General features: G+C 42.6%; 1 protein-coding gene across 1 annotated transcript; it reads right to left on the bottom strand.

The window, feature by feature from the left end:
* Positions 1 to 774: 774 nt before the first annotated feature.
* LOC119912281 (zinc finger protein 436-like) lies at positions 775 to 9,625 on the bottom strand. The gene is made up of 6 exons (XM_038731414.1): positions 9,488 to 9,625; positions 9,211 to 9,296; positions 6,671 to 6,801; positions 6,329 to 6,570; positions 6,023 to 6,135; positions 775 to 2,329 (listed from the first exon to the last, which is right to left on the bottom strand). Exons 2-6 carry the CDS (start codon positions 9,255 to 9,257, stop codon positions 1,021 to 1,023), a joined length of 1,842 nt encoding a protein of 613 aa, XP_038587342.1. The 5' UTR covers positions 9,258 to 9,296; positions 9,488 to 9,625; the 3' UTR covers positions 775 to 1,020.
* Between the last annotated feature and the right edge of the window lie 6,177 nt (positions 9,626 to 15,802).

Here is a 15,802-nt window from a genome sequence, read left to right as displayed (position 1 = left end):
TATTAAGTTTTAGTCCAGGTGATAATGTAATTTTTTTTCATAAAAGCATGAAACTTGTTACACTTGTACAGTTTAGGGCCCTGAACATTTTCAGAATTGGAGCCTAAACCTATTCACTGAAAGGGTATTTCTGCCTCAAAATGACTTGACTTCATTCTTGAGAGATATATTTGACAGATTATAGGTCTCCCAGTACTTTTAACCAGCAGTGGCGTGGGGTGGGGTAAATATTTGGGGAAGCCAAGTGAGAGGGGATGTCCTTTTTGGAGGGCGATTATTTAATGCATTGTGCTATTACAGTGCAGGGTATAATTTTACAAAATTAATAAAACTTTAAAGATGCGCACTCTCTCTTGTTATCAATACACACCACACATCAGACGCGTAGCATTTAGAGGGGCGCTGTTTCACTTATTGTAAGATAGTGAGAAATGGGGAAGAGATGACCGCAACAGCTTATAAAGGTTTATTGAAACTATAAACACTGTGTTTTCATTGAAAAGTCTGATGAAGACAGGGGACGCCTGGCTTCCCTTGGCTTCTGGGAGAAAACGCCACTTACCAGTTGAAATGCCTTTTAAAAGGGCCATTACAGCAAATAACAATAATTAATAAATAAAGTGAATGCAGCCCCTAATTATTGACTGAATGGTTGTTGGAAGAGGATAGACTTTTAAAATATCTAAATGATGAAAATTGCGAATGTTAATTCACGTATATCTATAGGTGAATAACACACTGCATGTATCTGGTGAAATTTCACAGAAAACGATATTGTGGTGTATCACATTTTTTTAATATCATGCAGCCCTAGTCTGAATAAAACTGGAAAAAATATCAGCAACTGTGTGTTTAAAGAAGAGAAAAGAAGTTTACAAAACTGAGCAGACGTTATCTCTGTGTTGTGGACACATTTCCGTCAGTATCACAAAAGAATGAAGGATAGATGTGGTTTTCAGCGCCATTAAAACAACCCCCACCACCACGTTTCAGACAGAACAGGCTGATAAAAGGAGTCTTTTAGGACGTGGATGCGTTCAGGAACAGGTTTTCTTCCCCCTGGTGGATCTTCATGTGTGTTTTCAGACAGTGGCTCTGAGTGAAAGCTTTGTCGCAGACGCTGCACTGGTAAGGTTTCTCTCCGTTGTGGAACCTCATGTGGACCTTCAGGTGTTCTTGGCGAGAGCACGCTTTCCCACAAACCCCACAGACAAACCGCTTGATGCCCAGGTGGGTCCTCACATGGTTGTTCAGGTGGGACTTATATTTAAAACAGCGGCCGCACTCTGAGCAGCTGTACGGCGCCTCGCCAGTGTGCACACGCATGTGCAGGTTCAGCCTTGCGTTGGATACGAAGCCTTTGCTACATATGCTGCAGATGAACGGCCTCTCATTGCTGTGCGTTAGCATGTGAGTTTTTAAACTGCTCTTTTCCACAAACGTCTTGCAGCAGATGTGGCAGAGGTACGGCCGGTCTCTCGAGGTGTGGATCTTTTCGTGTGACTTCAACCCACCAGGAAGTTTGAAACGCTTCCCACAAACCTCACAGCCGTAACATCTCTCCCCTGAGTGGGTCGTCTTGTGGCGAGTCAAAGATCGCAGGTCAGCCAAAGATTTACCACAAACATTGCAGTGGTACTTGTCTCTACCTGTGTGTACCTTGATGTGAGCTTTGAGCTGTGTCTTTAGACCAAATGCCTTCGGGCAAATATCACACTTGTGTGGTTTATCAGCCACGTGGACCCAACGGTGAACACTCAAGTTGGAAAACTTAGCAAAGGTTTTGTGGCAAACGTCACATTTAAACGGTCTGTCTCCTGTGTGTAGAGTGGTGTGGGAGTTGAGGCTACTGATGGTGAGGAAAGATTTCCCACAATATGAACAGTCGTGAGTTTTATGATCATTTCTGAAATGTCCCTTTAACTCTTCCACAGATTCAAACTGCTCTCCACACACTCCACAAACAAGCAGTGGATCCTCTACGTGACTCCAGGCGTGATTGATCAAACTGCCCATGTTCCTGTAACGAACTCCACAGACACAGACACAAGGTGTTTTACTGCTCCCAATCAACTGCCCCTTCACACCAGACAATTTAGACTCTTTCTTCCTCCTCTTCTTTGGCGACTGCAGCTCAGGATCTGGTTTCCAGTCGTCGTCTCCGTCGAACACCTCATCTCCATCTTTGTCTTCGTCATCACTGGAGTCCACTTGGCTCTCAGCAGCATCTTCATCATCAGCTTTCTCTGTTTCCATGTCCTGTTGTTGTGATGTTGATCTGCTGGACTGAACATCCACTTTGTCACCTTCCACATGTTGAACAGGGCAGCTGTGGAAAAAATGTAAACATTACTTTGTGCATACACAGGTTATTAATCCAGACCAAAGTTGAACATAAAATACAGCAATAGGAATTATTATAAATTCGCTGTGGAGTTTTTGACCTCGTATAGGACTCTGAAGCTTTTTTGTTTCTCCTGCAATTAGGGGAAAAAAAAAAAAAGACTACCAGCTACACTGCATTTCAAATATTTAAAAGGAAAGAGTTTTTCAAATGTTTACGAGGAAGAAAATGTATTTAACATGTGTAGGAGCCATTTCAATGTTTATGTCCAGGGTTGGCCCGTAGGTGTTACTAGGGTGCTGGCATAGCTAATTGGGGTTCATTTACTTAGGAGGGTAGGTGTAATCAGACACAGGTGTTGTCATAGGGGAAAAGCCAGTTTTTGATCGCCACCGATGTGGCGGCTGTACCTATTTGTTTGATATTAGGAAACTGTCGATGGAGATGTGTACCGTATTATAACATGTACTGTTATGGATGTTGAAAATCGTATGTGCAACAATAAATCATATCTCTCATGAAAGAGAAGAAAGCAGAAGTTGAACTCTTGTTACATTCTTTCTAAACCAAACAAGGCGGCCACAGAAAGCGCGGCGCACCAACTACTTTTACACTGTGTGTAGCCCTCAGCTGCGTTCAGCTTAGGCTGTTACAACATGTTTATCAGACATCAATGATTCATAGAAGTACTCATTATACAGAATAGCCCATTCCAGAATAATGTATAATATTATTTGAATTTCATTATTTATGCTTTAATGTGTTCATCACTTTAATGTTGTAGATGGTAAACGTGTGTAAAGTTAAGGGATACTAAGCAATTCTGCAGAGTCTTTTGAACTCAACTGCCAAAAAAAAACAAAAAAAAAAAACAACCCTCCTTTCACTGCTCCCTCTGAAGCTCTGCCCCCAAATTCATGGACACGCAAGTTTATTTGTATAGCACTTTTCAAAAACAAGGCAATTCAAAGTGCTTTACATAAAACATGGCGACCAGTACTACTCTACTGAAAAACGGCCAAATCCACAGTCTGCTGGCAGAGGGCAAGTTAGCTTATAATCATGATATTTAAATAGGTATTGAAACAAAATACTTTTCTAAGCCAAAGTCTAGTTTATGTATCCTTTCAAATCTCTGCCGTTTCTCCTCACTGGGTCTTTCGCGTTGCCTTGCCTGACCTTTTCGTTTTTCTTCACAGAGCCTCAACTCCAGCATGCTTAAATCTGGGTTCTTGCACCATCTTAAAAGTCAAATTCAATGTTTTTTAAGACCTCAACAAATACAATTTAAGCCCCCAAAATTTCTTTGACAGAGAAGAGTTAGCTCTCTTTAATGAACGAGGCAATGCATATTATTTTCACCATTTGCATATTCCGAATTGGGGAATATAGAGGTTGATTACACCTGGCATTAAAATGCGTGATCGGGTAGCACTTGTCCACATGAAAGTACAGGTGTAAATGCACCTGAGATGCATTGAGGACAGATTGTGATCCCATTAGCAAAACCACATCTGTAGGTGGTCAGGGACACCATGACCAGATGGACGCAAATGCAAAAAGTTTTGGGTCGCCTGCCTTTACATGCACACGGAGGTTATTGACATCCCATTCTTAATCCATAGGGTTTAATATTGAATTGTCCCCCCTTTGTAGCTATAACAGCTTCAGCTCTTCTGGGAAGGCTGTCCACAAGGTTTCCAAGTGTGTTCATGGGAATGTTTGACCATTCTTCTAGAAGTGCATTTGAGGTCAGACACAGATGTTGGACGAGAAGGCCTGGCTTGCAGTATCCGACCTAATTCATCCTAAAGGTGTTCTATCGGGTTGAGGTCAGGACTCTGTGCAGGCCAGTCAAGTTCTCCACACCAAACTCACTCATCCATGTCTTTATGGACCTTGCTTTGTGCATTGGTGCGCAGTCATGTTGAAACAGGAAGGGGCCATCCCCAAACTGTTTCCACAAAGTAGGGAGCATGAAATTGTCCAACATGTCTTGGTATGCTGAAGCATTAACAGATCCTATCACTGGAACTAAGGGACCAAGCCCAACCTCTGAAAAACAATCCCACACCATAATCCCCCCTCTCCACCAAACTTTACACTTGGCAAAATGCAGTCAGGCAAGTACTGTTCTCCTGGCAACCGCCAAACCCAGACTCGTCCATCGTATTGCCAAACAGAGAAGCGTGATTCGTCACTCCATACACGTCTCCACTGCTCTAGTGTCCATTGGCGCCGTGCTTTACACCACTGCATCCGACGCTTTGCATTGCACTTGCCCGAGGCACTTGTTTGAGCTAGACAGAATGATCAGATCTTCCTCCAACCACTTTAAACTTAAATTTGCGTCTCCTAATCCTAATCTACCAATAATGAAATATGACACGCAGTCAATGCCTGCAGCCAATGTAAACGTAGCATAAGTTATTTTAATGGTGGGGTCTTGCATTGTGAAATACTAAGTTAATCAAACAAATACACGCTTATAAGGCGTTTCACAAAGGCAATTTTCCCCACCAGCCTTAAACACAAAATCTGCAAATTCAGTCTCAGATCCGTGCAGAGATGCTGGGGTCGTCTGGCAGGAAGGATAGGTAGAGTTGCGTATCGTCTGCGTAGCAGTGGTAAGAGGAGCCGTGCAAGCGAATGACTGGCCCTAGAGGGGTGGTGTAAATTGAGAAGAGAAGGGGCCCAAGCACTGAGCCTTGGGGCACCCCTGTGGAGAGGCAGTGGGGGGAGGATAATTGTCCTTGCCACAAAACATTGTATGAACGCCCCGAGAGGTAGGATTCGAACCACAGGATTGCTTTACGCGAGATGCCCATTGCTGAGAGAGCGGATAGCAGGATCATGTGATTGACTGTGTCAAAGGAAGCTGATTGGTGAAGCAGGATAAGAACCGAGGATTAGGTTGCAGCTTTAGCTGACCTTAGGGCTTCTGTTACAGACAGAAGAGCCGTTTCAGTAGAGTGGGCACTCTTAAAACCCGACTGATATGGATCTAGGAGGTCATTCCGTGAGAGGAATTCTGAGACCTGTTTGAAGACAGGTTCGATAGCTTTGGATAGAAATGGTAGAAGGGAAACAGGACGATAGTTCTCAACTTGAGTAGGGTCGAGGGAGGGCTTTTTGGGGAAGGATGTAACCCGAGCCCTTTTGAAAGTGGTCAGTAATGTTCCCGAAGCCAGCAAGTATTTATCACATGAGTGATTGCCGGGACCACGGTAGGAAATATGGCCTGGAGGAGATTTGTAGGAATCTGGTCCAGTGGGCATGTAGTAGGATGGCTATGGGTCAGGAGTAATTTATTTTAAAGACATTTTAAGGAGCCGTGGGTACCCTGTAAATGTTCCAGTGTATCCGACTCGCACTGCCCCCCCACTCCTGCACCTTATCATGAACACCACCAGTACGGAAAACCGGAGAGCCAGCGAACCGTGAGGAAATATTTGCTAAATTTAACAGTGTATTGGAAAATAATCGCTTAGTATGCCTTTAGTCTAACATGTTTGTTGATAATATATTAGATTGGATTAATGTGAATCTGCAAACTAAAGCTGGGAAATAATTGTATTGATTTAAAAAGTGTTATAATTCCCTCAGATGTAGTGAACATTATGTTGAACATGAAAATGAGTCATTTCCTGGAATCAGTTGTAACGGAAATTTAATTACCTTGAGCTGAGCCTAGCTTTATTACTTTCTTTCCCCACAGCGTTTGTGGACGAAGAATCAGTGGTGCCGTTGTGGTTTCTCTGTAAAAGGTGTTGCTCCTCCTCACCTCCTGTCTGCACAAGGTTATTCCCAAAATATGCTTTTAAGAAAACATTTTTTTTACAAAAATTCAAACTGATGCTGGTTCAATTTAATGGGTAATGCTATATTTTTGACCATCTCACATGAACCCTCAGATAGTATCAGAGCCTTACAGAGCAGGGACATGTATGTAGTTTAAGAAGATGGGTTATACTAGTTATCTACCTTCAGTCGGATGTAAAGTGTCGGGTTTTTTGCTCCAGTGAGCCTGAGGCTCCTGTAGATCTCCTCTGATGTCAGCGTCTTTACTTCGAGTGGCTGGAGCCTCCTGCTCTTGCTGGTCCTGAAGACCTCAAAAGGTTTGTTTCCTGCCAGCTGAGGGAAGGTGGACCTCAGGAAATCCAGGAAGTCCACCTCCTGTAGGCCCCGAGGACACCGCAGCACCTGAACCGGACATTTTTGAAACACTGAAACAGACAAAAATTCACCAGGAGTTCCACATTACTTCTTAACAACCTCCGTCCAACGCAAATTTAGTCCATCCAAAACTACATCTTTTATATTCACCATTGTTTGAAAGAACATCTGACTGGGAATCCTCCAGTATGCAGACTCTGAGGAGGTGGTGATTAGGCTTTCCAAAAAGGCTTGGTCTGCCAGGCTTCCTCCTCGCAGACGAATCTCTGGGAGACGATAACCTTGGAGATGGTAGACAGAAGACACAATATCTGATCCTGCAATCCACTATGAACGTTGTTATTGAGATAAATATCCCCGGTCATGTCCTTGCAACTTGCACACATCATCTTCTTGTCCTCTCCCTCCCAACTGCACTCATCATCCATAACCAGAAACATCCGCTTCTTCTAGAAGTGCATTTGAGGTCAGACACAGATGTTGGACGAGAAGGCCTGGCTTTGGTGCGCAGTCATGTTGGAACAGGCACGACTGACCATAATGAAATATGACACACAGCCAGACCTCAATGCCTGCAGCTAACATAAACAAAACATAAAGTTATATTAATGGCGAGGTCTTGCATTGTGAAATACTAAGTTAATCGAACAAATACACGCTAAGCTGTGCGTGACAATTTTCCCACCAGCCTCAAACGCACCATCTGCAAATTTATGGTAAATTTAAGACAATTAAAGACCTTAGATTCCCTTATTTTATTTTAAAGAGGTGGTATTGTGCTTTTTTCGCCTCTCCTTTATTGAGTTATATACCTTTTTGTGCATATAATAGGTTTGCAAAGTAAAAAAAAAGCCCGAAGTCCAGCCCAAAGGGAGTTCCCATCTCCCACAGAAAACAGTGCTCTGACCTGCCTGAAAACAGCTTGTTTGTAGTCCAGCCACTTCCCTTTCATCCCAGTGACGTCACAGGGATGAAAGCAAATGCGCCTCATAACGCTCGTCCGACTCGCCCTCAAAAACACAGGAGAAAAAACAATGAGCTGCATCACACACCACCTCTCCCTTCCAAACACTAGCTACCCTCCAGGCAGTCAATGGACATGAAGTTGTTACTGTGATGTAGAGACAGAGCTCAGATAAAACTTTATGGATGAAAGATAAATTTGTTACAGATCAATAACTCACCACTATGAAACTCTTGCTCCAGTCAATGGTTTTCGTTTTTTGTGTCGTTTATTTTTTCTTGTGGTTTTGTTGGCAAGCTTTTCTCTTGTGTTCATTTCCTGCCTCTGTGTTTTTATGTCTCTTGAGTTTTTATTTATTTATTTAACCTTTATTTAACCAGATGATCTCATTGAGATTTAAAACCTCTTTTTCAAGAGAGACCTGGCCAAAACAGCAGCAAATGGACAGAGCAGAGTTGTAAATAGACAGAGCAGAGTTGCAAAAACAGCACCAATACAACAACAGACACAACCACAACAACCGAAGGACATTCATCAATGACTTTTAAGATACACAAATAAACAGCATACTTCCAAGAGGTATATGTTTAAAGGAATTTGTTACTTTAAAAGCAGTGACAACAATTAATAGATTCTAGCTTCAAGTCTTTTTCATCTGGTGTTGGTATTCACCAAAGGTCATCAGGTTTTCAGCTGTAAGTCAGTCTGCAATGTATTCCAGGTGAAGGGAGCAGAGTAGCTTAGGTCACCAGAGTGCAAATTATTGGAACTGATGTCACTTGAGTGACCAAGTGCAAAGATAAGAGGGGAGCATACGAAGGATAGACTTGTAAATCAATGTATGTGCATCCGCATTGATAATGAGGGCTAGTTTGCCATGCTGGTCGGCAACATGTACAGCTGAATCGAAGCAGTTTACCGGCTTCTCACTGACCTGCCCTTCTCTGCCTCTGATTGGCTAATAGTCCTTAACTAGGAACTCCGCATGTGCAACTCCCAACACAAGATCATTTAGAGACAAGATGAATCACTCCATAGCTAAAACGAAGCCTTCAACACAGGGTGAAAAGATGAGCTGCAGCAATGTGCAGTATGGCAAAAATAAGGTGTTTTTTGAGAATTATTGTAAACCTGTTCTGGTACTACCCCTAAATAATAATAAATATTTTTAACCTAAAAATTAGCATAATACCACCTCTTTAAGAACTTTTAAGGAGCCGCGGGAACCCTGGAAATGTGCCAGTCTATCCAACTCGCACTGCTCCCTCACTCCTGTGCCTTAGCATAAACGCCACCTGTTGCTGATTGGCTGCAACAACGTTGTGGGGATCACAGTACACCACTTTCTTTGTATTCCATTTACAGACCCAGAACTGCGTAGGGAAAACAGAGAGCTAGAATTGTATTGATTTAAAAAGTGTAATAATTCCCTCAGATGTAGTGGAGCAGAGGTAGAACGTGGAGTTTCTTTCAAAGCCAAGTGCAGACAACTCAAAATGGAACAAATGTAAAGTAATTAAATAAATATACTATACTATTATACTTTCCACCACAGAATACATTTGAGGGAAACCCATATCGTGAATTAAAAAAAAGTGACAGCCCGATCAGAGAGAAGTTACATACTTTCACACTGTAAAATGTTCTGCCGAGTATTTTTTTTTTTTAAATGTCAAACATGAAAATTAAACACTTTTGGAATCAGTTGTAACGGAAATTTAATTACCTTGTGCTGAGTCCAGCTTCATTACTTTCTTTCACCAGAGCGTTCATGGACGAAGAATCAGTGGTGATGTCATCCTCATTTCCTGTCTGCACACGGTTATTCCCAAAATATCTTTTAAGAAAACATTTTTTTACAAAAATTCAAACTGATGCTGGTTCAATTTAATGGGTAATGCTATATTTTTGACTATCTCACATGAACCCTCAGATAGTATCAGAGCCTTACAGAGCAGGGACATGTATGTAGTTTAAGAAGATGGGTTATACTAGTTATCTACCTTCAGTCGGATGTAAAGTGTCGGGTTTTTTGCTCCAGTGAGCCTGAGGCTCCTGTAGATCTCCTCTGATGTCAGCGTCTTTACTGCGAGTGGCTGGAGCCTCCTGCTCTTGCTGGTCCTGAAGACCTCAAAAGGTTTGTCGTCCTGCCAGCTGAGGGAAGGTGGATCTCAGGAAGTCCAGGAAGTCCGCCTCCTGTAGGCCCCGAGGACACTGCAGCTCTGCACCGGACATTTCTGAAACACTGAAACAAAGATTCCCCAGTTCCAGATTACCTCTTAACAACCAACACAAATTAAGTCCATCCAGAACTACATCTTTTATATTCACCATTGTTTGAAAGAACATCTGACTGCGAATCCTCCAGTACGCAGACTCTGAGGAGGTGGTGATTGGGTTTTTCTTGGGGGCTTGGTCTGCCAGGCTTCCTCCTCACAGATGAATCTCTGAGAGAAAATAACCTGAGAGATGGTCTACAGAAGACACAATATCCGATTATCCTGCTGTCGTCTATGAACGAAATGAGTCTGAGCTCAACAAAAACAACTTTAATCTCCTGTTTAACATCTTAAAGGACAGTGAAAAGTCTCATTTATTCCATCTCTATGTCGTGGAGCAGACCGTTTTAGCCGTATCCTGAGCCTGCACAACTGACTCCAGTCTGAATGCACAGCTCACAACATGGACTTCATCTGTAATTTCAACCTGTTCTGGGAGAATGCTTCTCTCTTCATCAGAGACAGGATCTATACCAACAGGTTCTTTCTTATTTAACCATTTTAATTCTACTTCATTCTCCAACTCACCTTTATTATAGTTTTTACTCACTAGCCCTACACCTCTGCTGCAAACACAGCGGCTTGCCCCACCTCTTTCTGTCTCTGTCTATCTGTAGGTCTGCTCTGTTGACGTAAAACTCAAATGACAGAACTTGCGATTTCCACCTGCGACTCTGTTTTCAGCCGCAGGCTTGTTAATGACGAAGCCTAATGAAACCACAACGGTATCTATGAGTCCGTGCTTGTAAAATATATACACCGTGTCCGCGTCTTATAAAGTAAAGACAGCATCTCACTCTGCGTTTCTCTGCAAAATGGGGTCGCCAAATATACACCTGGGTGTCCACCACCGTAAAGCCTATTGTGGGAAACACTGCATGTGATGTTATATCCAGTAGTTCCTTTATTCAATATCTCTTTCTGCCCTCATTGATATAGTAAACCAAGAAGTCAGCAGTCGATCACAACCTGCTCATTGGCAGACTGGAACGGTCACGGACGTAGCCTTAAACTGGTACTACCTATTTAAGAGATGTTTCTCTGTGACTAGCATTCCCCGCATCACTGGCGCTGAAATTTTAGGGGGGTTCAGGGGTTGTGAACACAGAACTGTCTTCAATGCAAACTCTGATAACATGCCGTTGGCCTAATAAAGTCTTTACTAAATGAGTTTTATAATTTACTATGTCTACTAGCTATCCATACAACTTACAAGCTCGTCCTCTTCAGTTTATTTCTTCTCCTTCTGTGACCTCTGTCCTCTTAAAATACTGTAGGATGCTCATCTCTGTGTGACCATTTTGAGTACTTTTAAATTGTTTATGGACACGTAGCAGGTTTTTAAGGTCAAGGATGGTCACAGACATGGGCAAACAAATGGCCCTGATGTTTGTCCCACTCTCCGGCCAAAGCATTTGTTGGGCCTCTGGGTATTTAGAGACCTTTATTCCTGAGAATTTTATGCGAGTATATAACTAAATGAGCCATTAAAATACATTTTCAAAACTAGAAACTTCTCTCCAAAAGTAATCAGTTCAGCTTAGCACCAGAAAAAAATAAGCCATGGAAAGGACTCTGTGCATATCAAATATGATTTCCTGAATAAATAACAGCTGGGGCTGCTGTTTATGGACTTGCTATAAAACAAATAGTAACCGATGTGAAAGAAACAGGCAAATGTCCATCAGAAGAAAGCGATGCTCTGCTCCACAACAGTATACTTTTAATATATCAGACTCAATGCAGTGGTCATCTGACTTAGATGTTCGGCTACAGTGAGTAGTCTTCATTTGCTCTGCGGAGACTAAATACGCTTTTAATGGAAAGTATTTCACTTGCCGGCTTGTTAAGAGCGACGTAGGCTGCTTTCTGACTCAGCCACCAGTGCCATGGTGTGCGCTCACTTGACTTCAGTTGTATTCGAGCAATAAAGCCTTAAACTGAAATGTTATTTGCCTGATTTTCTAAACGTTTGCATCTGCCCAGCGCATTCATCTGTGATAAGCGCCGTCTCTGTACCACAAAAGGAGACATGGCACTCTTCTGCCTAACTGCGCGTACACAGTCTGATGACAGCTCATTTCGGTTAATGAAGCAAAATGCAGATTACAAACTGGTTAAGTTATTAGGAACACGTAGCGAAATTCAAAGTAGATTACTGGCCCGTAGAAAATGCCACGTAAAGAGTAAAAGTAGGCTACAGTTTTGTAAAAGGAACGTGAAAAGGTGCCAATGACCTATTTTATTTATTTTGCAAATGTGCGTTGCTTGCCCACTCTGCTGTCTTCAGGTAGGCTATAAGTAACAGCAGCACAAAAGAAAAGTCTGTGATATTGAGGCACTTTGCTGCATCTGCCTCGAGCAAACTTCCCCCCTTAACTTTTCAGCACCACCTCTGCGTTGTGTCACGTTTTCTATACGCTACATGATTCTTGTCCATATTTCAACTGTTTAAGCATGTCTGATAGGTTGATTGACTAGTCACTCATAGTAAACAGCCCTGGCTATGACCCAAAGCCGAAATTGCCGGAGGAAAGTGTGTGTAGGGGGGGCATGTTCCCCATGTATAACAGCTCCTACATGCATGTTCAAACCCCAAACCAATTAACTTATCAAAATAGTTGCTGTTTAATTTAATAGTTGACAACTAATAAGTCATAGATTCTAAAGCATACTTGGTTTGGCTAACTAGCATGCTAAGAGCATGTTAAGCTAACAAGCTTTATTTGAACAAAATGGTTCCAGGGAAAACAGACCAGGAGCACACAAAAGGATGCCCACAGGGGTATCCACATACTTTTGGCTAAGCTGTGATTTGTGACCTTGATTCTATTTGATAATCGGGGTCCTTCAGATCTTTTAAGCTGGCTGCTGGTTGCACTGAAAGCTGCGGCTCTTCATTGCCACCATCACCCTCTTCATCATCATCCCGCAGTTGGCCAATGCTCTCACTGTCCTCCTCACCTGGACACAGAGTCAAAAAGGTCAGAACAACATTGTCTGCATAAAAGGGACATACATAGAGTAACATTTGAATTTGCACATTGAAACCAAACGAGGAAAAAAAAACTTCTGTTTCAACATACAGCCACAGAACAAAGTATGTGAACCCTTTGGAAATACCAGGATTTCTGCATAAATCAGTCATTAAATGTGATCTGATCTTCATCTAAGTCACAACAATAGACAACCACAGTCTGCTTAAACTTGTACCACACAAACAGCTATACGTTTTCATGTCTCACCACATAAATATTCACAATGCAGGGTGGAGAAATGCATGTGAACCTCTAGGCTAATGAGTTCTCCAAAAGTTAAGCGGAGTCAGCAGTAAGCCAACCTGCAGTCTAAGCAGACAAATTTCGAGGTGTTGGCCAGAAGCTTGAATTATTGTTGAGTTGCATGAAACTAGAAAGGGTTATAGAAGTGTTTCTAAAATCTTAGATGTTAATTTGTTCACGGTAAGAAACTGTCAATAAAAAAGGAGACAGTTCAGCACTGTTGCTACTCCCTAGGACTGGCCGTCCTGCAAAGCCGTGCATTAGCACAGGCAGAAGCACAGTAAGGTTAAGAAAAATCCTAGCGTGTCAGCTGAAGACTTACAGAAATCTCTGGAACATGCCAACATCTCTAATTGATGACTCTAGGATACAAAAACACTAAATGGGGAGGACACCACGGAGGAAGCCACTGCCGTCAAAACCAAAAAAAAAAAAAAAAAAAGGCACAGCACACCAACACCTCATCACTACTGTAAGGTATGGTGGAGGGGGCATCACGGTTTGGGGCTGCTTCACTGCCTCAGGGCCTGGAAGGGTTGCTATTGTTGATGGAAAAAAAATGTAGTTCATCAAAAACATTTAGCACGAGAATGTAAGGCCAACTGTCCACAGTTGAAGCTGAACAGAAAATGGGTGATGCAACAGGACAATGACCCAAAGCACAGAAGTAAAACAGCATGGCTTCAGCAGAAGAAAACACGCCTTCTGGAGTGGCCCAGTCAGAGTCCTGACCTCAACCTGATTGAGATGCTGTGGCATGACCTCAAGAGAGCGATTCACACCAGACAGCCAAAGAAAACTTCTTTCATAGCCTAGCTTGAAGTAAAACTATAAGTAATGGTAGTTGGTAGGCTATGGCACATACATAATTCAAAATCATATCGCTGATAAATCTAGTCATGCAAACACCCTCTGGTTAATGTCACAGTAACTGTTCAGTGAACACATATTTCAGCGAAGTCACAGACGGCGAGGATCTGTCTCTCATCCATCTTTTTGTGCTGCACGTCGCATAGGGTACAGAAAATTTAAGTCAAGTCAACTTGGGCAGGGGCGTAGCGACAAGCGGGCGTTTTCCCGTGAAGCTGTTGTGCTTGTCACACGCCCGCCTGTCGCAATCCCTGCACCTCCCTTCCTACACGCTTGCCTCTTATTGAAAATGAAGTAGGAGGCGCGTAAATCGCTTCCCGTGTGAAAAGGCCTTTAGATTGGACAGGGGGGGGGGTGCGATGATTTCTGCCTAGAGTTCAATTTTTTCCCCAACCCTGTGTGCCCAGAGCACTCCTTCGAAAACGCAAGATAAAGCAGGCGGCCGAAACGCAAGGCGCCCTGGGTGCATAAATAGCGCGCAGTACGTTCACTGCCAACGGTGTTTTAACAGCCATTATTGAGTAGGCTACAAAAACACCTTGGTCACGCATTCACTGCATCGTACGTCACGCACCCAGTAATCTCTTGCAATACTACAAAGCCGAAGACGGCTCTGAACACACATACCACCAAAACCTCTGTCACAAATGAACATTTTTAAAGTTGCTGTGAAATGGTCTCTCCTCGGGAGTCAGGTCAGCAAAGTCTCGAGGGTTTTAAGCCACAGCTGAAGACTGTTTAAGTGTTTTTGTACATGACTTTTACTCAGTGTGGTATAGTACTTTTAAATACATTTTCTTAACATTAAACTTTAAAATTTCACCGATTCTTCTATGTGACTCATTCTTAATAACGGTTTTCCCCCCTCATTTTATAACACGTTTAATAAGAAGCGTGTAGACCCACCTGACTGCTGTGTCTGCTCCTCCTCCCCCCTCACAACAGCATCATGGCCTTCTGGATCTGTGATCAAGTATTCTGTTTTCAATCAGAAGTAAAAGAAACTAAGTTAAAAATAATAATTTGCCTAAAACCACTGCTACAGCCGAAATCCATCCAGGTTTTCATAACACCATACAGGACCAGGCAAAGTTTAAACGTTAATAATTTGTAATCAAAGTCAGCAAACATTAAGTGTAACTTTCTGTGCCGATTTGAAGTAATCATGAAATGTGTACGTTCTCATTTATGTCCTCGGGAGTCTGCAGGTTGTCCGCGAGCAAAGAAAGAAGTTTTCCAATAAAGTTCCCAACTTAAAATAAGAGTGTTTGTGACTAACTTAACAGCGTTACTTCTTCCTGCAATATTGAGCCACTGACCTCTTCTCTCTAGTTTGACCCGAGGCTGCAGCACCGCCTCCAGCTGCCTCCTCTGCCGGTCGATCTCCTGCCTCAGACCCGAAGCCTCCTCCTCGTACCCGGCTACGGTTCTCTCCACAACCGCGAAGATTTCCTGCGCGGCTGTTGTCAGTTTCTCGGTGACGATTTCTCTCAGGATCTCCGATCTGGACATGATGCGGACACTGTCGAGAGTCCCCGACCCGCTGCCGTTCCTCTCCATCCAGTATAACATCTTTAACTTCTTCTCGCAGCTTTAACTTTACGCACAATAACTTTGCAGGTTTGCGCGGAAGTTGCTCTGGCTTTTGCGACCATTTATATCCGGTGGTCACACCAAATATTGACCTCATTTAGATTTTGTCTTCTGTTCACTGCATTTGCATTTTGTTAATTATATACACAGGTGCTGGTCTATAATTAGAATATCATCAAAAAGTTGATTTATTTCAGTAATTCCATTCAAAAAGTGAAACTTGTAACTCCTAAACTAATGAAAACCTCAAAATCAGTATCTCAGAAAATTAGAATATTGTGAAAAGGTTCAATAT

This window comes from Micropterus salmoides, unplaced genomic scaffold, assembly GCF_014851395.1.
Source record: "Micropterus salmoides isolate LMB-PRFRI ecotype aquatic unplaced genomic scaffold, ASM1485139v1 Ms_hic_scaffold_2, whole genome shotgun sequence".
NCBI classification, from domain to species: Eukaryota; Metazoa; Chordata; class Actinopteri; order Centrarchiformes; family Centrarchidae; genus Micropterus; species Micropterus salmoides.
Note: the sequence above shows the minus strand (reverse complement) of the source record. Positions and strands in the feature narration are given on the sequence as shown.

Bases quoted from the DNA above. Each gene is read 5' to 3' on its own strand.
- LOC119912281 (XM_038731414.1), bottom strand. From the start codon at position 9,257: ATGAACGCTCTGGTGAAAGAAAGTAATGAAGCTGGACTCAGCACAAG. The intron at 6,802-9,210 runs GTAATTAAATTT...ACCATCTCCAAG, and splicing joins GAAGCTGGACTCAGCACAAG to GTTATCGTCTCCCAGAGATT. The intron at 6,136-6,328 runs GTAGATAACTAG...AACCTTGTGCAG, and splicing joins CACTTTACATCCGACTGAAG to ACAGGAGGTGAGGAGGAGCA.